Source organism: Pristis pectinata, chromosome 8, assembly GCF_009764475.1.
Source record: "Pristis pectinata isolate sPriPec2 chromosome 8, sPriPec2.1.pri, whole genome shotgun sequence".
NCBI classification, from domain to species: domain Eukaryota; kingdom Metazoa; phylum Chordata; class Chondrichthyes; order Rhinopristiformes; family Pristidae; genus Pristis; species Pristis pectinata.
The window spans coordinates 14,585,132-14,608,504 of NC_067412.1; the positions used below are offsets into that span (position 1 = coordinate 14,585,132).

Consider the following 23,373-nt stretch of genomic DNA (forward strand, 5'->3'; position numbering starts at 1 on the left):
GGTAAAAGCTTTGTCAGCTGGATAAGCCATGCCCTTTTTTAGGCAGAACTATGAAAGCAATAACACTGGATGTATATTTCTAACCGCCTCATTTAAAAAAGTCAAAAATATAATAAAATTATTAAAACCTTTAAAAAGCAACCTAAAACACTTAATTCACAAATAATTTTTTAAAAAATTAGTTAACCAGTATCCTAGTCTTTTGCATTCCTCTCTCCTCCTTTGGAATTAATGGGGAAATGTTCACTGTGCCAAGTCAAAACTAGTGCAAGATGTTTGTGCAGATTCCTCAAAATAAGTGACCAGGAATAATCATAGCTTCAGGCTCCCTTGTTGCATAATGCAACATCAGAGCTCAGTCAAAGAAGCAGCAGTGGCTTGCCATAGGCACCATATGAAAGGGGTGGTGGAGACAGATTCAGTCATTCGTTTATTGGATAGACACTTTGTCAATTGGATAGACATTTAATGGAGATAAAATTAAAGGGATACACGAAAGAGTCAGGGCATAGGAATAACTTGATTATCCTTGCAGACAGCTGAATGGCTCCCTTGCTTTAATGATTCTATAAATGCAAGTCTTTCACAGCAGTCAGATGTGAAACTGAATTCTCATAACTTTGGAATCAGGGAGCAAAAAAATACTGCTCACTGTGGCTTCCCAATGATTCCCTAATGTTCTACATGAAAAGAACCAGACTCTCACAGGTGGTTAAATGTTAGACAATGCAAGCTCAGGCAACCCTTTTCTATTAATACCAGGAGACTGGAAAACATCAAAAACATTGGCAATGTTTACGTGAACAGTGTATGTTCAATTTTTCACAAGTAATATTCCTTTGAAAGTAAAGTCTTTAATTTTGTTGAAAGAATATTTCCCACAGGACTATTATATTCAACCAGAAATATATATTTATTGGTGTGATGTCACCTGTGATTTCTATCTTTACATGACATTTGTGTATATATTTCACGAAATAAGGGACTTATAAACTGTTTACCACACAACATCCCAAGTCCTCCATGCCAGCAAATTTACCAGACGTTAGGTCAGATAGAAGGGGTGGGGTGGTGGTTCTTAACATTAGTTTCAGACATAGCAAAATTTCATGGTCTCAGGTCAAACTAGGAGAATCACTTTATCCCTTCCCCATACACATCTAGTTATCTCACCACGCTCAGAATACAACTCACCTTGGAACCCCCTGCAGACTCCTTCTGTTGCATCGCTGCCAGCTCAGTTTTGAGATCTGTGATCTCAGCTTCCAGAAGACGGATCACCTCCTCGTAGTCCTGCTCAGCACTGAGGGCCTGATGCTGGACTGAATCGGCTAACTGCAACTTGCTCTGTAAAGTCCTGTTTTCTGTAAGTGCAGCTGTGGCTTTCTGCAGGATTTGGAAACAGAGTGTTAGCTCTTTCAATGCCATTTTTTGCATCCCAGAAAATATGACTGCTGCATGGACTTCCCAAACACGCATGTATACTTGCACTATCTGTAAGACAGGTTATTGAAATGTGAATGATAGTCCTTGATCTTTGTTAGGAACATAGAACAGTACAGCACAGAACAGGCCCTTTGGCCCACAATGTTGTGCAGGCGTAGCTAATCTCTTCTGCCTACAGAATGCCCATATCCCTCTATTTTCCTCTCATTCATGTGCCCATCCAAGCACCTCTTAAAAGCCCCCAATGAGTTTGCCACCACCACCCTATCAGGCAATGCATTCCAGGCATCCACTACTCTCTCAGTAAAAAAAACATCCCCCTCACGTCTGTTCTGAACTTACCCCCTCTCACCTTAAATACATGCCCTCTGGTATTGGATCGCTCAATAATGGGAAAAAGATATTGCTTGTCCACCTTATCTATGCCCCTCATAATTTTATACACTTCCAACAGATCACCCCTCAGCCTCCTCTGCGCCAGAGAAAAGAGCCCAAGTTTCTTCAGCCTCTCCTGATAGCACATGCCCTCTAATCCAGGCAACATCCTAGTAACCCTTCTCTGCACCCTTTCTAAAGCTTCGACATCCTTCCTATAGTGAGGTGACCAGAATTGCACTCAATATTCTAAAAGCAGCCTAACCAGAGTTCTATAGAGATGCATCATGACTTCTTGACTCCTATAGTCAATAGCTCGATTAATGAAAACAAGCATTCCATAAGCCTTCTTAACCACCAAGAGATGCAAGAGAACAAGAGATTCAATTAATGCAAGGCCAGGAAACACATAACTGATACTCCTGGATTTTTCAAATAGGTTCATATTCTCAGCTCTACCACAGCCAGAGCTAACAATTCATAAGAACATAACAAATAGAAGCAGGAGGTCATTTGGACCTTGTGCCTGCTGTTCCATCCAATAAGATCATGACTGATCTTTTAGCTCAGTACCACTTTCCGGCACTAACCCATATCCCTTGATTCTTTTACTATCTAAAAATCTACCTCAGCCTTGGAAATACTCAGTGACTGAGTCTCCACAGCCTTCTTTGGTAGAGAAATCCAAAGTTTCACCCATCCTCTGGCAGAAGAAATTTCTCTTCACTTCTGCCCTGAATGGATTACCCTGTGACCCTAGGTTCTTGACATCCTAGCCAGAGGAAATATCATCTCTCAGCCTATTCTGTCAAGTCCCTTAAGAATTTGGTATAATTCAATGAGATCACCTTTCATTCTTCTAACCTCAAGAGAGCCCTAGCCCAGTCTGCTTAATCTCTCCTCATATGACTAACATGCCATTGCAGGAATCAATTGAGTGAACCTTCAGTCCATACCCACAGCAAACAATCACACTAACCTGAGAGAGCTGTTGAAGCTCATCCTCCAGTGACTTCTTGCTCTTCTCTGTCTCCTTGACAAGAGCCTACAATATGGGACATATGTTTTGATTAGCTTGTGTCAATACCAAAAATATCTACCTTGAGATTAATTAACAAACTTGTGACTTCTGAATGAGACAATAAACATTTGAGATGGATGTGAAAGATTTCATAGCCCTATTTGGAGACTAACAGGGGAGCTCCCCTTAGCAACCTCTCAATTGTTATCCCTCAATCAATATCGCTAGAAGTTATTATGTGGCTATGTATATCATTGTTGCTTGTGGGATCCCAATTAGGCATGGACATTTATTGTCCAACCAGGCAATTAAGAGTCAACCGCATTGGTGTGTCTGGTATCACACAGAGGCCAGACCAGGGAAGGATTGTCACTTTCCTTCACTGAAGGCTACCGGTGAATTAGATGGGGTTTCCCAGTTACCAGTACTGAGACTAGTTTTCATTTAAATTCCATATTTATTTCATTACTTGAACTTGAATTCCCCAGCTGCCATGGTGGGATTCAAACTCACACTGCAACACTTGGGCTCTGAGTCTAGTGGCTTAACCACTAGGCCACTGTACCCAATGCATGGTTCACTACTTCTCTATGGTGCAATAACATCCATACTTTTGGGTTCTTTTGGAGACCTTGAGTTCACGCTGTCCCTGTATAATTGCATACTTTATAATTGTGGATTTTACTCAGTGGTCATTACTTACAATGAATAATGTTTACAATTAACAAATAGGAGCATGCCCAATATTTTTGTGTAATTTCTTTAATTTCTCCTTAACTATACCAAGCCATACATTTGGCCCCATTAAATGAATGATAATACTATAATAATATTATAAAACCATTAGTGTATATCAATATTAACAGAGGATATTCTATGAAGTTAAACATGAGACTGGAAGCAGCCAGAAGCACAGGTCCCCAAGTGCAGCATTTTGTTCCAGTTAGGTGCCAGTCCTGGGACACCTGCGTCAATCCAGTGAACTTTCCTGGACCCCTTGGACCAGGAAATCTCTCTGCTGCACCACTGTCAGGTTAGACCTAGCACAAAAACGCCAGGCTAGTTGCAAGCAATGGGAAGAGTTAGCTGAGGACAGAAGAGTGTGTAAAGTGCAATTCCTCTTTTACTTGATTAAATCGGTTAAATATGTTTAAGTATATATGACTTCTTCAAGTTTAAATTTTTAATTTGTTTCTTTTAAAAAGATACAGTTATTTTTAAGTAGTGTTTGTGGGATTTTGTATCTTTGTGAAAGTCAAAATCGTTCTGGGAGTGTATCCAGTCACTCATGACTGGAAAGGCCATGTACTGCTTTACATAGAAACATAGAAAACCTACAGCACAATACAGGCCCTTTGGCCCACGAAGTTGTGCTGAACATGTCCCTACCTTAGAAATTACTAGGCTTACCCACAGCCCTCTATTTTTCTAAGCTCCATGTACCTATCCAAAAGTCCCTTAAATGACCCTATCGTATCCGCCTCCACCACCATTGCCAGCAGCCCATTCCACGCACTCACCACTCTCTGAATAAAAAACTTACCCCTGACATCTCCTCTATACCTACTCCCCAGCACCTTAAACCTGTGTCCTCTTGTGGCAACCATTTCAGCCCTGGGAAAAAGCCTCTGATTATCCACACGATCAATGCCTCTCATCATCTTATACACCTCTGTCAGGTCACCTCTCATCCTCCGTCGCTCCAAGGAGAAAAGGCTGAGTTCACTCAACTTGCTTTCATAAGGCATGCTCCCCAATCCAGGCAACATCCTTGTAACTCTTTGTGCCAGGTTTCAGCATCATCTGCGAGTTTATGTCCTGGTGGAAGGTTGCTTCTATTTTCATCCTAGAAGAAACAGCATGGTCCAAAGCAGGTGACTGTCCAATGTTTAACTAAAGTAACACACTGCTTAGTAGAAGATCTGGACCCGTTGTGGTTGCCAATAACTGTGAACCTAAATTGAAGTGTGCAGCTCCTGTGAAGTTTTCAGGCCAGAAGAGAACCCGATTCCCAAAATAAGCGTCAATGCTTCTTGCAATACAAGTCAAAATGGCCACAATTGGTGCATTAGATTCTTTTAATGGCACAACTGCAGAAAGAATAGAAGACCTTTCTCACAGCAAATGAAATACCAGATGGGAAGAAGTTGTCATTCGTGCCTTCACCTACAAGTTGAAGAAAACTTTGCTGGCTCCGGCCACACCAGATGTCTATTGCCTTGTCCAAAGTGGTTGAACAGTATGAACACCCCAGTCCCAAAGATCAACAGTACAACTTCAACAGCTGGAGTCAGCAACCAAATGAAAGTGTTGCAGAATTTGTTGCAGATTTGAGATGGATTGCTGAATGCAGCAAGTGTGATACAAGTTTGGAGGAGATGTTGTGGGTTGGGTAGTTTGTGGGATCCAAGATGTTTATACTCAAAGGAGGCTGCTCTGTGAGAAGAAACTGAACATCCAGAGGTAATTTCCATCATCTCAGCCTCAGAAAAAGACTCCAGTAGTTCCTCAGGGCAGAGTCCTCGGCCCAATCATTTTCAGCTGTCTCATTGATGATCTTCCTTCCTTCATAAGGTCAGAAGGGTGGATGCTATGATTTAATGATGTTTGGATCCATTCACAGCTCCTCAGCCCTTGCCTGTATGCAGCAAGATCGGGACAACCTTCAGACTTGGGCTGATAAAGTGACATAATATTTGTGCTAGACAGGTGCCAGGCAATGATCATTTCCAATGAGGGGAAGTCTAAATATGCCCACCATTAACACCCCTGGCGTTGCCATTGACCAAACACTTTAACAGACGAGTGCAGCTTCAACAGGAAGCTTCATAACCACCCAGGCAAAGCAGTTTGCTTGACTAGCATCCTACGCAACACCTTAAACGTTTATTCATTCCATACCTGCACACCACAGCTGCAAGATGCACCATCCATCAGATATACTGCAACTACCTGATATGTCTTTTTCAATAACACCCCCAAATCCAAGTCAAGGCCAAGGAGGGCAGGGACATGGGTGGGGCACGAGCTGCAGGTTCCTAAGTTCACATACCAATGCTGCACAAAGCATCAACATATTGCAATTCACACACTGAAGAATATTTTAAAACTATTAAAAATGAAACACATTACTGAAAAATAAAGTAAAAATAATTTAAAAATGAATATACTTGAAAAGGTAATACTAGAAAACACATTATGCACATTTAAAATAACAATTCAAAACATTTAAATTAACTCAATGAATTCAAAAAAGACAAATGACTTAAAATGTCTCTCAGCACCGCTGCCCCCACCAGCACTGTTCTTCTCCATGGCAGTGTATGCATTTGCAGAACTTGCACTCGGTCTAAGTTTAGTGCCCAGATTTCCTTGCATAACTGCTGGAAAAGCTGCAGGAAGTTGTCACTCTGAGACTGGATCCCTTAAGGAGTCCAATGTCAGTGTGTAGTTAGAGAAACTGCAGCAAAGACCTCTGAGGATGTTTGGGACTTCACTCTTGAGAGTGGTCCTCAGAAGTGATTTGCATTGTCAATCTAGTCTTCCCAGCAAAAAGAGTGGTACACCACTCCTTTACACCATCCTGAGTTGGAAATATAATCACAATATAATCACTGTTCCTTCATTACTGCTGGGTCAAAAACCATTAGCTAACTAGTGCGTGCATACCTTCACCACAGGACTATAGCAGGTCAAGGTGGCAGCTCACCACCATCTTCTCAAGGGGTCTTAAGGTTGGGCAATAGATGCTGGCCTTGCCAGTAACTCCCATGTTCTGTGACTTGAATTCAAAAAACACCAGAATTGTTCCACCACAGGATATTAAATGTCTTTGTACCACATCCTCCGTATAAAGAAACCTCACCTTCAGTTTTTTCACTTCCTGACGTAACTCGGTTACTTCTGTCTGCAGATGTTCCAGATTCTCTGACTCACGGGAGATGACAGAGCTAAAAATCTAAAATGCACAGGGTGAAATGAAAGATCTTGATGTTATATCGCACAATTGAATCTGAGAAGATGAATTCAGAAACTAATAGGTTCACTGGGCATCTTAATGGGGTTGCTGCAGTATTTGTAACTATTCAAGAATGATATGTTCTAATACAATCTAAAATAATATGTGCATTTCTCATTTTGTTTCACAGGAATGATTGTCAATCTTGAGCCGAATGCCAGGTGAACAGATGGATTTCAAGGAGCATTTTAAAGGAGGAAAGAGAGACAGAGCCAGGGAGTTTTAAGGAGGGAGTTCCAGAGATTGATGTCTAGTCAGGTAAAGGTAATGTTTCTTACCGGAGATTGGAAAGCTGTTGTATCCAAAATGTTTGCAACTTCATGAGGATAAAACATCAGGGGACTCTGACTGAGACCAACATCTTCTAGCTCCTTTGGTAGCTTATTCCTTGTTGCCTGCTCAAAATCTGTAGAGTTCATTCAGGGTTATTATTATATCTCTCCAAGAGAGATGGCAGCCATCAACACCTCATCAGAAAAATCCCAGTTCCTAAAGTAATTTAAGAAACTCCAGTCTTTCCTGTCCCTCTTTATTGCCTGAAAGACTTCATACCCAGCAGAGGAGAGATGGAGTGAGATCTCATCTATACTACCCCCTCAATGGCCCAATATTCAGGGTCAGAGATCGACACTGCACAGAAACATACAGCATACAGCACAGAAATGTGCCCACAGTCCACTGAACCAATTACATGAATTCTTCACTAATGTCATTTTATTCCTCCCACATTTCCCTCAGCTTCCCCCTGATTCTACCACTCACCTGCACACTAGGGGCAATTTACAGTCAGCAGGTCAGACCAGCGTGATACTTATGAAAGAGCGAGGATGCAAAAGCGAGCTCAGGGCACCAGGGGTGGGAGTGAGAATGAACGTGTGTGTGAGGAAGTGAGTATGTGTGTTGCATGAGCATGTGAGAGTGTAAGTGTAAGCAGTCATAGCTAACTGTCGGTGCAACATCAGCTTTCCACTCCTCTCACCTACTCTAACCTCACCCCTTCTGAACACTCTGCCCTTCATGCCCTCCACACCAACCCTGACATTGTCATCAAACCAGCCGACAAAGGTGGTGCCGTGGTAGTCTGGCGTACTGGCCTCTACCTTGCAGAGGCCAGACGTCAACTCTTGGACACTTCCTCCTACCTACCCCTGGACCGTGACCCCACCGAGGACCACCAGGACATTATCTCCCACACCATCACTGACCTCATCACCTCAAGAGATCACACCCCCACAGCTACCAATGTGATAGTCCCACAACCTGGGACTGCCCATTTCTATCTTCTCCCCAAAATCCACAGGAAGGATTGTCCTGGCAGACCTATTGTCTCCATGTGCTCTTGCCCCACTGAGCTCGTATCCTTGTACCTGGACACGATCCCGTTCCCCAACCCCCCCCCCCCCCATCCAATCCCTTCCCACCCACGTCCATGATACCTCACATGCCCTCCAACTCTTCCATAACTTTAAGGTCTCCGGCATGGTCAACCTCATCTTCACAATGGATGTCCAGTCCCTTTATACCTCCATTCCCCATCATGACGGCCTCACTGCACTCCGCTTCTTTCCTGACCAGAGACAGAACCAGTCCCCTTCCACTAACACTCTCCTCCACCTGGCTGAACTTGTCCTCACCCTTTCGATTCCTCTCACCTTCTACAGATCAAGGGTGTAGCCATGGGCATTCGCATGGGCCACACCTATGCCTGCCTTTTTGTTGGCTACATTGAACAGTCTCTGTTCCAAACCTACTCTGGCCCCATTCCTCAACTCTTTCTCTGCTATATCAACGACTGCATTGATGCCACCTCTTGTACCTGTGCGGAACTCAACAGTTTCATAAATTTTGCCACTAATTTTCACCCTGCTCTCCAATTCACTTGGACTATCTCTGACACCTCTCTCTCCTTACTCAATCTCTCCATCGCCATCTCAGGAGATTCATTATCCACCGACATCTTCTACAAAACCACTAACACCCACAGCTACCTTGATTACAGCTCCTCTCACCCTGTCTCTTGCATGGATCCTATCCCTTTCTCTCAATCTCTCCACCTCTGCCGCATCTTCTCCCATGATGAGGCTTTCAATTCCAGGACACCAGAGGTCTCCAACTTCTTTACTAAATGTGGCTTCCCTCCTACTGTGGTTGAGAGAGCTCACACCCATATCTCTGCCATTTCCCGCACCTCTGCTCTCACCCCCACCCCTCCCAGGCCCAACAGGGATAGGGACCCTCTTGTCCTCACATTTCATCCCACCAGCCTACATTTCTAACATATCATTCTCTGCCACTTCCGCCATCTCCAAAGGGACCCCACCACCAAGCATATCTTCCCCCCACCACCCCTTTCTGCCTTTTGAAGGGACCGCTCTCTCCACGCTCCCTAGTTCACTCCTCCCCCCCCCCCATCCATCCCTCTCGCACCCCAGGGGCTTTCTGCTGCCCCCACCATAGGTGTAACACCTGCCCCTACACCACCCCCATCACCTCCATCCAGGCACCCAAGCAGACCTTCCAGGTGAGACTGAGATTTACCTGCACCTCCCCTAATATCATCTACTGCATTCAGTGCTTCAAGTGTGGCCTCCTCTACATTGGTGAGAACAAACAGACTAGGTGACCGTTTCATAGGACACCTGTGCTCCGTCCATAACCGCGATCTGCATCTCCCTGTTGCCAGTCACTTCAACTCCCCCTCCCACTCCACCACTGATATGTCAGTCCTCGGCCTCTTCCACTGCCAGGAGAAGTCAAAGCGCAAAGTGGAGGAACAGCTCCTCATTTTCCACCTTGGGACCTTACGGCCTAATAGGATGAACATCGAATTCTCCCACTTTAAGTAAAACAACCCCCACCCCCCCCAACATGCCTCTTCTTTTCTTCCCTTTCCCAGTCTCTTTTTTTATTATTATTATTAATAATAATAATATAATAATAATAATAATCTCCCTTTTTTCTCCTCCCCATTTTTTCTCTGTCCTTTTCCTCCCCCTCCCCTCCGCCCATGGGGTGCCTGCCTCCATACTTTTGACCCATTCCCCGGTGGATCTGCTCTCCCCTCCTCCCCCGCACCTGCCTATCACTATCTCTTACCTGCATCTACCTATCACCACCCTGTGCCCAACCCTGCCTCCCCTCTTTCCCCCACCTATCACTGCTCTGTTTCTCCCCCCTATGTATTGGGCTTCCCGTTTTCCTATCTTTAGTCCTGAAGAAGGGTCCTGACCCGAAACGTTGACCATCTGTTTTTCTCCACAGATGCTGCCTGGTCTGCTGAGTCCCTCCAGCATCATGTTGCTTTTGCATCTAGATTCCAGCATCTGCAGTCCTTTGTTTATCTAGAGTGTAAGTGTGCTGTGTGAATGAGTGTGCGCAGTTGTATGTGGGTGGTGATTGAGTCTGCACGAGTGCTTGTGAATGCTGATGGTAATTGTAAACTGTTATACTTTTGTGCTGGATTTCAGCCTGTGGAGAAGGACACCGTGACATGCAGGATTGATATGCAAGGGGTCCCTTCTCCTCTCAAAAGGAATCATCACCATGGCAGCTGATGAATTTAAATTCCAGTAATTAAATAATTCTGGAATAAAAATCTGGCTTTCAGTAATGATAACTATGAAGTTACTGGATTGTTATCTGGTTCACTCACGTCCAAGGGAAGAAAATCTGCCATCCTCACCCAGTGCAGCCTATCTTTGACTCCATGCCACCAATGTGGTTGAACCTCAATTGCTACCTCAGCTCTACGATATCCACATTCAAAAGATTTACAGTGCTCTGAGTAAAGTTGTTTTTTACCTCCTCATCTGTATCCTCAATGCCTGACCGTTTATCCAGAGACAGTACTGCTCAGTTCAAGACTTCTGAGTCTGCAGGAACAATCCCTCAGAATCTACCCTGTCAGTCCCTCACAGATTCTAATACTGAAGTGGAGGTGGTAGGCTGTGTTTTTGTACCACACAGTCTACCATGTTGGGTGGGGTGAATAATAAGGCTGCTAGTAATGAATCCATGCTGATAGTAATCACAGCAAGCTCTATTTGAAGGAAACAATTTCTGTGAAATAGATTTCTGCAGGAATAAAGCATGGATAGATGTTTCTGAAATGTTATTTTAATTGAAAAGCCACCTTTACCTCCAAAGGCTACAGTTCCCTGAGAGTCATTCCTGAGACTCTGTCTTAGTGCTCTTCTTTGTTCCTCTGTCACATGTAGCCCAAGATACTTCAGTGCCTGCAACAGAGAGGATGCTGTAACAGTCAAAGCTACAGTGAGAGTATGGTCCAATTATAACCGGTGTTAGAATATAAACTGGGTGCAATGTGATGCACCTCCACATTGGTTACATGGTTACTGTTTGGCATTCCCACTCCAGCATGCCTTCTATCTGGTCCCACTGAGCAAGACAGAGTGAAGGAGCTCAGACCTAATCTCAAGCCCCAAGTTTTAACACACCGTCCCTCACAATCCAAAGTAGTCAAGGAAGATTTCAGGCTTTACCAGTGACTGTATCTCCCCCTTTTCATCAAACCAGAGGATATTCACAAATCAATGCTTCTGGGGTTCTGATTTGCTAAAAAGTTTCCAACATTAAGAAATAACTTGGCAGTATTGACAGATTGAAGAATAACTGAGTTCACAAGTGTGACAATATCTCAGCAAACCAGCTTTAAGGTTTGAAAATTTCCATACTTCAAAACGCAGGTTAAAGGTTAAGACTGCACTCTCATTGTCACCATTGTGTTTTCTTCTGGTCTGTTTTATTTACTCCAATAAAGTCAAACCTTTATGAATCTACAGGCCATTGCCTAGAAACTGGATAACACAACACCACCGTTTTTGTGCACTCCTTACAATCCAACTTCAGTGAAGAATAAGATACAATTGTAAGTCAGGGATCTTGTATGTTTGATGCACAAAGGATCCTAGACATCCACTGTGGGGTCCAGTGGTGTGCATGGTATGCCTTGATGCCACACCCAAAATTTTCATTTGCTCCTGCCACCTCAGACCCCTTTTGCAGAGAAAAGCTTTCAGAAGGACCGTGAATCTTGCTTCATCATTATTTAAAGGGGCAAAAAATGAGCTGCTGGAGGAACTCAGCAGGTCAGGCAGCATCTGTAGAGGGAAATGGACAGTTGGCATTGTGGGTCGAGACCCTTCATCTGGATTGAAGGAATAGAGGGGAGACAGCCAATGTAAAGAGGTGAGGGAGAGGGGTGGGACAAGAGCTAGCAAGCAATAGGTGGATCCAGGTGAGGAAGGGTTGATTGGCAGATGGTGTCAGGTGGGGGAGAGAAGGGTGAAAGTTGTGGCAGGGGTGATAGGTGGAGGTAACAAAGGGCTGCAGATGATAGAATCTGATAGGAAAGAGAGCGTGGGACCAGCCTGAAGAGGCCTGACCTGTTAGGTCCCCTTTAAGGTAAGTGCTAACCAAGCTATCCTTCCAGGGTGTGCCCAAAGTTATTGCCCATCTAGTGTAAGGAGATGTCCACAAGTCCAAGGCACCCCTCTCCCTCACCTCTTTACACTTGCGACCTCCTCTCTATTCCTTTAGTCCAGATGGCACGTTCCGGGGTGCAGGGACGTACTGAAGCTCAGTGCAGCCACTACGATGGCTCTTTGGGGAAGGATAAAAGGCTGGGGTCCCGCTGCCACTGGACACTGAGGGGTTGGGCCTCTCAAATGCTCCACAGTTGTATTGTTCGAGGAGGAAACATGAGTAGCATTGATCCATTGTAAGGGAATTCATTGAATTGATGTTACAATAAGTGTAGGGAAAGAGGTCTATCTCGCTTGTATTTACTTTATGAATAAAGTGTATATTTTTTAAATAAATCCTCCCTAGCAGTGCCCAACTGTGAGGTCCCCTGTCCTATCCTATCACCTGCTCTTGTCTGTAACCCTCACCTAGCAACCCCTCCCCCCACCAACCTGTTGACCTGACCCAACACCTTAGACCACAGAAAGCCACCCCAACTCACAATCCTAATCTCCCAACCCTTGATTGCCAATCCCACCCCCTCACTCTCCCCCCTGCTCTCAACGCTTCGTATCCCACGACCTCCCAAACATGATCCCCGTCCCAAACTTACCTGGATGTCTTTCACAAGCAGTTAGCGTTATGCTATTACAGCACCGGCAACCCGGGTTCAATTCTGGCCGCTGTCTGTAAGGAGTTTGTACATTCTACCCATGTCTGTGTGGGTTTCCTCTGGGTGCTCCGGTTTCCTCCCACATTCCAAAAAAAGACATATGGGTTAGGAAGTTGTGGGCATGCCATGTTGGCACCGGAAGCGTGGTGACACTTGCGGGCTGCCCTCAGAACACTCTACGCAAAAGGTGCACTTCACTGTGTCTTTCGATGTACATGTGACTAATAAAGATCTTATCTCTTATCTCACAAGAGCTGCACTGATGGAACAAATGAAGGGTGCAGGGCCTATTCAGTAGCCCTGGTGTCCCACTGAATTTGTAGATGACTGGCCATTGAACAAAGCACTTGTTGGCCCTACATGAAAGGACTATTTGACAGACCTTTACAGCTATTTTTCCTCTTGAATCTATGACTACAAGCCAGTTTGCTCACTGCCATTCAGTGGGGAAATGGGACATTGGCAGGAGAAGGAAGAGAAATAAGAGAAAGGGAAATGAGAGGGAGACAGGCAGCAGATACTTACCAAATCGAGCTTATCCATTTTTAAACGAACATGAGGGTCCAGACAGACTTTCAGTTTGCTGCTGGGCACTTCTTTCGGAATGGATGTTTTGGCAGCTGTAAGTGGAGGAATAAAAGGGAACTACAGCTGCTAAATTGTTTCAAATGCAATGTCCTTCACAATGTTAAATGTTCTAAACCCTCAAACTCTCCTGGCACTCTACTCAGGTCTTGGTTTGAGACCTGGATTAGCTCAGACTAGTGATCAACAGAGGTGAGAGGTGGCTGACAGGATGGATGGGTGAGTAGGGTATAAGGCGGTGCACTCTTTCTGCCACTTACAAAGCACTTCTGTGTGCTCCTAATGCAAGGCCTCAAGGTTCTCAGCACCACCCTTAAAACTCCTTCTCTGCTTTGAGCAGGCATGGGTCAGAGGTTTTCAGGAGTCAGTGAGATGTTACACTTCTTCAAGGAAGTTTTGAGCACATCATTGATTCCAATTCTCTTTGATAATCCCCTCTCATGACAGAGCATGGGATAGTGTCTCTTTCAGGCGTCTGGTGTCTTCCATGCAAATGAAGTGGCCAGCACAGCACAGCTGACTGAGAGAACTTGGGCCTCAATGCTGGAGATATTGACCTTGGAGAGGACACTAACATTGGTTCCTTTGTCCTTCCAGTGAATTTAAAGGACTTCACAGAGACAGTGTTGGTAGTAATTTCGTTGGGCCTTGCAATGACAACTTTCGGTAGTCCAGCTCTCAGAAGGATCTAGGAAGCTGGGGATTATTGCTGCCCAATGGACCACAAGGTTGTGCCTGGTCTGAAGTTTAGATCTCCAAATAGTCTTTGCCTTAATTGATCAAAGACTGTGCTGGTGCCTTTGAAGGCACTGGTGAACGTCATCCCTGTCGTCTGCCTTTGCCGTGATGGTCCATCTTTTCCAGGGTCTTGTCATAAACCTTTACTGTTGGAGAATAGTGGGCTGAAGGAGGGGCAGGTTTGTAGAGGACCTTGGTCTTGTGGATGTTGAGTGTAAGGCTTATCCACTCATATATTTAGTGAACTAGTCAACAATATCTTGGAGCTTGGCCATTGTGTGTGTGCAAGTGCAAGCGTCCTCTGTGTACAGCTTGATTCACCTTTGGGTCACCTTGATTCTAGAGAATTTTGCCCTTGAAAAAATTCCTGGCCCACATCGCAAAGGGAGATAAGTTGATCCTCCTGGGTTCCTTCAAACCCAGGGTTGGAAGGGAAGAAGCCTTCTAGGAAGGCATAACTGGCAAAGAAGGAGTAGGGAAGGTTAAATCTAACAGGGTCCTTCTCTTCACAAAATGCTTACAGCAGGGCCGTGTCATATCAAATACCCTCTTTCATCAGTGGGACAAGCACAGGATGTCATGGCAACATCCCTGCTCCAAGCAGTGGTACCCGTTAGATTACGTGAAGTACTGCAGAGATGTTTGCATCATCCACACGATGACAGGTGCTGATCACTGCTGGACTGACCACTGTTTACACTGCTCTGTTACCTCCATCAACCTGCCTGCAAAACATGAGCATTAACAGAGGCTTTACCACAGATCTCATGAGCTGCCTTGTAGCTGGCCATAACTGGTAAGTGTGAAGAGAATTAGGCTTCTCTACCAGGAAGAACCAAGGCTGGTTTGATGGGAATGACAAGGAGATTGAGGAGATAATCAATCACAAGCATAATAAGGTTTTCCTGGATTGGGGCTCCACTTTATTCAAGGGAGAAAAAACAGCTCTACAGGTGAATGAAGATGGAGAGAGCATAGGTGGCTCAGCAACTCACTCATAGCCATGACATACACGGGTTCTTCTGAGCTATAAAAGTCATCCAGGGTCCAAACACCCAAGGTCCCACCCTACTGAGAGCCAAGAGCAGGGGTAAATTCATCAGGAACAAGGAACACTTTGAAGAGCTCCTCAACCATAACTCTGTCCTTGACATGAGTGCCCAAGACCCCATCCCACAGTAACCTATTCGAGCAAGCTTTCCTGCCAACTCTGAGAGATTGGGGAGAGAGGATGGGAACATGGTGGATCAGCCATGACAGTATCGAATGGTGGAGCAGACTAGAAGAGTCAAATGGTCTACTCCTGCTCCAACTTTATTAGGTTCCTATCTTCCCTATGTAAAGGGACAGGTCAGACTTGGGAAAAAATAAAGCATTAGTAAATTCTGTGATTATTTACCCATATGTTAAGGAGAGGAACTAATTGGTGTAGAAATAAAAAGAAATGGATTTAAATTCAGAACATGGTATCTGGATTTGAATCACATAATGTAAGCCAACTCATTTATGCAAATATTTGATCCACCTGTAAATGAATATCAAAAGTGGTCATATTTTGAGCCAACTCCCCGTCCCTTTCAGCTGCCTAAATGCCTCATTTTTGCTTGCTGATCTATTCCAACAACCATTGGGATGACCAGCCACAAAGAGTAACCAGAACCTAGACAGGCCAAACATGCAGACAAGTGTGTTGAATTGACTAACCACAAAACAGAAGTGGAATGGCTGAGCACACAATCCATTCATTTTGAGAATGAAAGACTCTCTTTAATTTTCCCCACTGAGTATATTTGGATTTGAACATAATATGGGTTAATCTAAGAGGAATCATGGGAAGTAAGAGAGAACGGGAGAAGCTGCCCATTGCTTGGTTAACACTTTTCTAAAACCATATAAATTGAAAGAGTTCAGGACATTTCTCCTCCATCCTCCTCCTTGTGGGTAGGTACCTGAGGCAGTGAGCTCTGCTGGACAAATGTCTGGTGACCTGAGATGGCACGAGACAGTGGTCTTCATGTTGAGACTGCAGGAATAAATACAAATATGATTAGCACAACTGTTTCATAATACAATGCACAGGAACATGCTACAGTGGATTAAGGAACAAAGGCTCAAAAATCTATTTGAAGTTTCACAAGAAACAAGAACTTTGATAATTTATCTGAAAAATATTATAAAATTTTCAATGGCTGAATCACATTAAATTAGAAGCTGAGAAATCAGGAATGTCAATTGGTGTCATCTGGTCATTATAATTAGTAATGAAGGATAAGACCTGGATTTGCCACAAGGGAGTAGAATGGACAGACACATTAACATGTTTTCTCCCCCTTTTCCTCCTTCTTCTCTTGGGTAACTACATTGTGTGATGCAGCCCTAAAGGTGGCAGGAGTTCTTTGGGTTGTTATCTATGTGGCCATTTGTCAAGGAGTTATCGGCCAGCTTGTCACCAGCAGTGGCTAAACCCTCCTCACTGGCTATGTGGGTAAGAGTTACCAGCAAGACTTTATGGCTCCTAATTCAGATTAGCGAGCAGAGGCCACAGATGTCAGATTTGTCAGATGTGCTGTAAATTCTTGTTGAGCTTGGGGCCTGCTTTGTTTAAAATGCTATATCTTGTAATGTCCACCCTATATGCTGAGATATACATGATTCACATTCCGCCCTTTCCTCTACAGAGTTTTCTTTTCTTGTGAAAACACAGCAGGCAACTGTACACAGCCAAGATCCCATAAACAGCAGTGGGGAAAAAGCAACTGATTTTTAGGACTTAACTGATTGATAAATATTGCCCAGTATACTGGGCGGTAAACCCATCCACTTTTTTTTGAAATAGCAACACTCAGTTTTTCCACATCCACCTGAAAGGACAAATTAAATCTTGGTTAGTGCCCTATCTGAAAGAGAGCACCGCAGGCAGTAAGACACTGCTCAGATTTTGTGATCAAGCCTCCAGAGTGAAACCCATGATATACTGACTTAGAGCAAGGGGGTTACCACTGAGTCACAGCTCAAGTCACAGGGTAGATAGATGCCTGGAAGAAAAGGAAGTAGGATATAAGATGGAATCAGGACTGCTGCTTATGTGAAAACCAAAACACAGGCTCTAGTTTTACATTCTGTAAAAGGGTTGTGGACTCAGCCAGCTCCATCATGGGCACAACCTCCCCCACCACTGAGGACATCTTCAAGAAACAGGTCCTCAATAAGGCGGCATCCATCACTAAGGACCCTCACCACCTGGGACATGCCATCTTCTCATTACTACCATCAGAGAGGAGGTACAGGGAGCCTGAAGACCCACAGTCAAACGATTCAGAAATATCTCCTTCCCCTCCACCATCAGATTTCTGAACAGTACATGAACCCATGAATATTACCTCATTATTCATTTTTGCCCTATTTATTTATTTTTGTAATTTACAGTAATTTACACTTTACTGCTGCTGCAAAACAACAAATTTCACGTCATATGTCAGTGATAATAAATCTGATTCTGATATTCATATGATCAAACGTAACATTGTTTACACTAACCTTGGGAGTTCTCACGTGAACCTTCAGTCTACAAGAACTGAAGCCATTTCCTGTGTTCTTCTGAGCTGAGTCGTCTGTATTGTGTAATGAGGAATGACGATGCAAAAGTCCTTTGCCTGGTAAAAAGGCAATTGTTATGGTTCCTTCATTCCTTTAAAAAAAAATTACAAAAATACACAATTACAAACTAATTGGACAATTATTCAGTGAATGCTAAAAACTGATTTGTCAATTGATGAGTCCCAAGACCAACTTAGTTTCAAACCCACACCATAATGCACTTCTACAAATCACAGACTTATTCAATGAGTTGACACATGTTTAAACTTATGCTTTCCCAGGGTGAAATAAACTTTGCAGGACACTTTTTATTTTAAGAAAAATATAAGTACCCTGAAGTTGCAGGGAGCTTCCTGATTCAATAAAGAGAAAAAATAGCCAATTATCTGATAGGTGTCCCATTGCTGCTCACTCCCCTCAATGACCCTAAAGGCATTCTGGCCTGTGTGTGGAGAACAATAAATAAAGCTGTTGGGTCTTCAGCTCAGTGCACCAACTTTATGGCTAAAGGCGTGTCGACTTTATCACCAGATCATTTGTGATAAGCTAGTACCTTGGAAAAGTGAAGAGGAACTCCTCAAGTACCATAGAAATACAATTCAATGGAAAAAGTGCAGCAGATAGATTTCACTGTAAGTGTGAGGTCATTACTTTGGAACTAAAATGGTGAGATCAAAGTATTTCCTAAACAGGACATAGCTAGACACAATGGAGATCCAAAGAGATTTAGGGTTGCATGAATACAAAATTGTTCAAATGTCAGGGATGGGTATAGAAAATAGTCATGAAAACTAAAGGAGTGCTAGCCTTTGTTTACAGAGGACCATTATACAATGAGGTAGAAGTTATGCTAGAGCTAACTAAATCATAGTTAGACCACATCTGGTGTAAACTTTAAAACCTTCATTTATACAGCACAGTAACAGGCCTTTCCAGCCCAACAAGCCTGCACAACCCAATTACACCCATGTTAACCTACTAACCCATACGTCTTTGGAATGTGGGAGGAAACTGGAGCATCTGGAGGAAACCCACCCAGTTACGGGGAGAACATACAAACTCCTTACAGACAGCGGCGGGAACTGAACCCCGAACGCTGGCGCTGTAACACTACTGTGCCGCCTCTCTGGTTAGACAACGTTGATACCTGGACTGTTCTGAGAGTAAAACTACAAGGAGACATCAATAAACTGGGGTTGTAGTTCCTGAAATCCAAAAGCTAACAGGATCATTTGATTAAAGATTTCATGATAACAGAGGTGGCAATGGGCAGATAGAAGTTATTTAATGCGTTGGGCACTCTAGGATTGGACAATATGACCCACAAAATTAAAGGAAAACCTTTGAGGAACAGAGTTTGAAAACACTGTTACACACAAGAGTTTTATGGAACTCATGTGTGACAGTGGTTTCAAACTCTGTTCCTCAAAGCCTTTCCTCTAATTTCGTGGGTCATATTCTAGAAATGGCAACTAATGGTTGGTCAGTTGTTAATTTTAAACCTCAGATTGATAGATTTTATTTAACTAAAGATACAAAGGGACATCAGGCAAAGGTTGATTAGATCATAGATAAGTCATGTTGTCACTGAATGGCAGAAGAGGATCAAGAAGTGAAATTGCCCAGCCTTGTACCTCTGTTCCTTTCTTCTCAAATTTAAAAGGAAAATAGTGTATTCTTCACTGTCCACCAATTTTCATTTCTAGATTATTCTGAGAATATCAATAAGTATAAAATAAGTAACTTAATTCGGACCCAATGTGGTCCCAAAATACTTTACAACCAATGAAACATTTAAAATGTATACAATAGGAAATGCAGCAGTCAATGTACACACAGCAAGCACCAATAAAGATCAATGAATAAATGTGCAGATCACTTCTGCTTAGTGGTTAGCCAGTGGATAAATATTGACCAGGACACCAGGAGAATTGCCTTCCCCTTCTCTAACATTAGAGCCAGAGGAATAAATTATCGACAGTGCATTACTCCGACAGTGTTGAGTAGAAATGGCAGTCCAGATTAAGTGCTCCTGTCTCTGGAATTGGACCTGAGCACATGATTGGATTCTGAGTTAAGGGTGGCTACCACTGAGTCAACACAGACCCACCATATGTAATATCATCCACTTACGTCAACTTTATTTTCTTGAGGATGCTTTTGGCTTCTTCGTGCGTCACGCCAATCAGTGACTTTTTATTAATTGCAACCAGCTGGTCTCCTGGACGAAGTTGGCCATCCTTGGTATAATTTATAAGAAAACCCATTTAAAAATCAAGTGGTGGTTGTAGTTTTATTGCAGAAAAAACATTTTTTCATGATTCAGCTACAGTTTTCCATTCTGTTGCAATCTTTCAAACACCTATACTTACTCTGATTGATCTGTTTTCAAGTCAACATTGTGAAATACAACAGATGTCTACATTGCTTACAAGCAGCAGCAGCGTCAAAACTGCCCAGATCACATGTGGCATACAAAGGCCTTTCTATTCTCCCCAATAATGGATTGTCACTTAAGCTCAAGAAACATTCCACAATTTTATTGGGTGACATCTCCCCTACTAGGGGATAGAGATTCACCTTCATCATGGCCTGGCCAGTAATCTGGTGGAGTGGATTGCCCCTTGTTATCATTGGGTGGAGAAAGGAAAGGCTTGCGTTTATAAAGTGTCTTTCACAATCTTTTGAGGACATCATAAAGTGCTCACAGCATTGTCCATGGGTGCTGGATGCTGGAATTCTGAAATAAAACCTAAAAACACTCAAAAGCCTAGCAGGTCAGATAGCAAGTAATGTCTTTGGGCTGAAGTATTAACTCAGCTTCTCTCTTGAAGATGTCTGAGTGCTTCCAGCATTTTCTGTTTTTGATTCAAAGTGCAGTCAGTGTTGGAACATTCTAATGAATAGGTGAGAATCAATAACCAGAGTCCAACCAGTGAAAACAAAAAGCCTTGTTTGGTTTCTAAGTCAGATTGCTAATTTACCTTTATATTGCGACCATTGGCTTTGGATGTGAACCTTTGAGCACCTGTATTGACTCCCTTAACTTTTTACAATGTCAAGGTTATTTAGCACAGGCTTCATTATAAAGATGCCATATCCTGGCAGCACTTGCCTAGATATTTGGCAGTCAAAACCAAACTCTTGATTGTAAAGATATGAAATCAGTTTAGGAGTAACACCATATCTAGGAAGATACAAGAAGAAGGTTCAAATCCATCAATAAAGAAGGGCATTGGCTTGACTTTGAACTTTATATGGAAATTATAACATCAAATGAGTTCAAAGAAAATGATAAATTTGGGAGCATCACAGCTCATGGGAAGATTTCCACTCTGCCAGAATTGGCTGGATTTACATGCATGGACTGAAGGTGAAAGGATACTGCATCATATAACCAAACTCACCGTGATCAATGTTTCGTTCCTGGATGAAGTAATCTGTGGCCTTATAGCATTTAAGTGTTGTCTAGCTCAAACTGATACATGTCATTGCTACATTTCTTGCCAAGGTGATCATTTCTCCCAGAATGGGCTTTATTAAAATGCTACTAATGGGTTGGAACTTGGGGGGAAATGCCATCAGTTCTACATAAGGACCAATAGGTTAGGGATTCTCACACAAATGTATAAGACCTAAACTTGGTGGCCGCTCCACACTGGGGATTTACTGGCTTTGTTCCAAGGAGTTCCAGAAAGTGATTGAGGTGGGTACATGCAAGGTTTAAAAGACATTTGGATAGGTTCAGGGATAGGAAAGATTGAGAGGGATATGAACCAAATGTAAGCAGATGGGACTAGCTCAGAAAGGCACCTTGGTCAGCATGGATGAGTTGGGTTGAAGGGCTTGTTTCTCTGCTGCATAATCTATAATTCTATAACTTTGCCAAGGTGAAGTACAAACCAGCAGCAAGTTCTGCCACCTATACTATCCAATGAACCGGCATGGAATAGAAAGACCATTCATTTCAATGAAGAGAAATGGTTGCAAGGCCCTAACTATTAAGTAATTTACACTTTTTGGAATTAAATAAGTTTACTTACAATGTTGTAGTTGTTTTAATGTTAATATTTTTAATAATTTTTAACATTTGTTGTGTTTTTAACAGTTTTTGAATGTGACTGGAGCATCAGAAATATTCATAGTTTTTGACTTCCTGCTTGACTAATCCAGGAAGCATGGGCTTAATTGGATGTCAGAGATTTTTTCAGCAGTTCTGTGAGCGGTGCTTGTTCCGCAACCAACAGCACCCTCACCTCGCCCCGTGAGAGCAAGAGCTTTACATCGTATAACACTCTGTCACCTCACAGGGTCTTTCCATTTAAATTCAGAATGGCTTCAGAGGGCATGTTTACAACAGAAAATCTCCAAAGGATAGTTTTTGTACTTACCACATAGGTCCATTGATAAAAGCAGTAACACCCCACTGGCAGATGTTCCAACCTCTTAAGTTAATTTCAGATCATTAGGGGTGACAACTACCTAAGGTGAGGTATAATGAGGCATGGTGTCAGATAAGCACGTTGCTTCCTTCAAACACTGGGGAAGGTTTTGATTTTGGGACATTGGATGAATATTGAATTGGTCACTTTTTACATGTCCTTCCTGATCTAGTCCATTGTAGGCTATCACCCAAAGCCAAGTTAGCCACTGAATTCATCTCAGGTGGGATCTTTGATGATGAAGTTGAAGAGGCTTGTCTTTGATGAACCATCCAGAGTCTGTACATGGAATTGTCCTTCAAATTTGGAACAGTGGTGGGTGGTTTTTAGGTGACATCTACCCTGATGAGAGTTGTGAAGAGGGTTGTTGAAGGGAAAGTGGTATCTGAATTGATTGGCAAGCAGAAGGTCAGAGGTCAGGCCCCTGATGTCCTGTGCAGTCAAGAATAGGATAGGAAAAACACACTAATTGGCAGGGAGATTTAGCATCAGAGGGGCAAAGGATGCTTCCTGAAGAAGGAGGAGAACTAGTCACAGAATACAGATCAGACTGCATTCTGACTCACAAACAGGGGAAAATTCAGCTTGCTTATTAATTCCCTTAACACTTTGCATAACAGATGAAATAAGTCAAAATTCATGATTAACTGCTCTGCTCTCTCTAATGCAACTTGATAAATAAACTAGCTTTTGGATTTTATTTTTTCCCCAACAGCTTCATCCCATTAAAGAATCAACCTTTCTAAAATCTGAAGAAGTTCAGATGGAGGCACTTCTGCATTTACAACATTAGTTTATTTATTGCAGGCTTCATTATAAAGATGCCATATTTAGACATTGCCTAGACATTGAGCAGTCAAGTGAAACTCTTGATATTGGAACAGCTTACGGGTGACACCCTATCTAGGAATATACATGGGAAGGTGCAGAATCTAATACCAAATAAGGACATGCTGCTGGCTTGATTTTGAACTTTATATGGAAATTATAAACA

At 43.0% G+C, this 23,373-nt stretch overlaps 1 protein-coding gene across 1 annotated transcript in view; it reads right to left on the minus strand.

The window, feature by feature from the left end:
* si:dkeyp-72e1.9 (syntaxin-binding protein 4) overlaps positions 1-23,373 on the minus strand; it is a 60,515-nt gene that overhangs the window by 10,358 nt on the left and 26,784 nt on the right. The window contains 10 exon segments of the mRNA XM_052021260.1: positions 1,195-1,386; positions 2,801-2,866; positions 6,708-6,800; positions 7,139-7,266; positions 10,999-11,095; positions 13,543-13,602; positions 13,604-13,637; positions 16,290-16,363; positions 17,878-18,028; positions 20,071-20,177. Coding sequence (XP_051877220.1) covers positions 1,195-1,386; positions 2,801-2,866; positions 6,708-6,800; positions 7,139-7,266; positions 10,999-11,095; positions 13,543-13,602; positions 13,604-13,637; positions 16,290-16,363; positions 17,878-18,028; positions 20,071-20,177 — 1,002 coding nt within the window.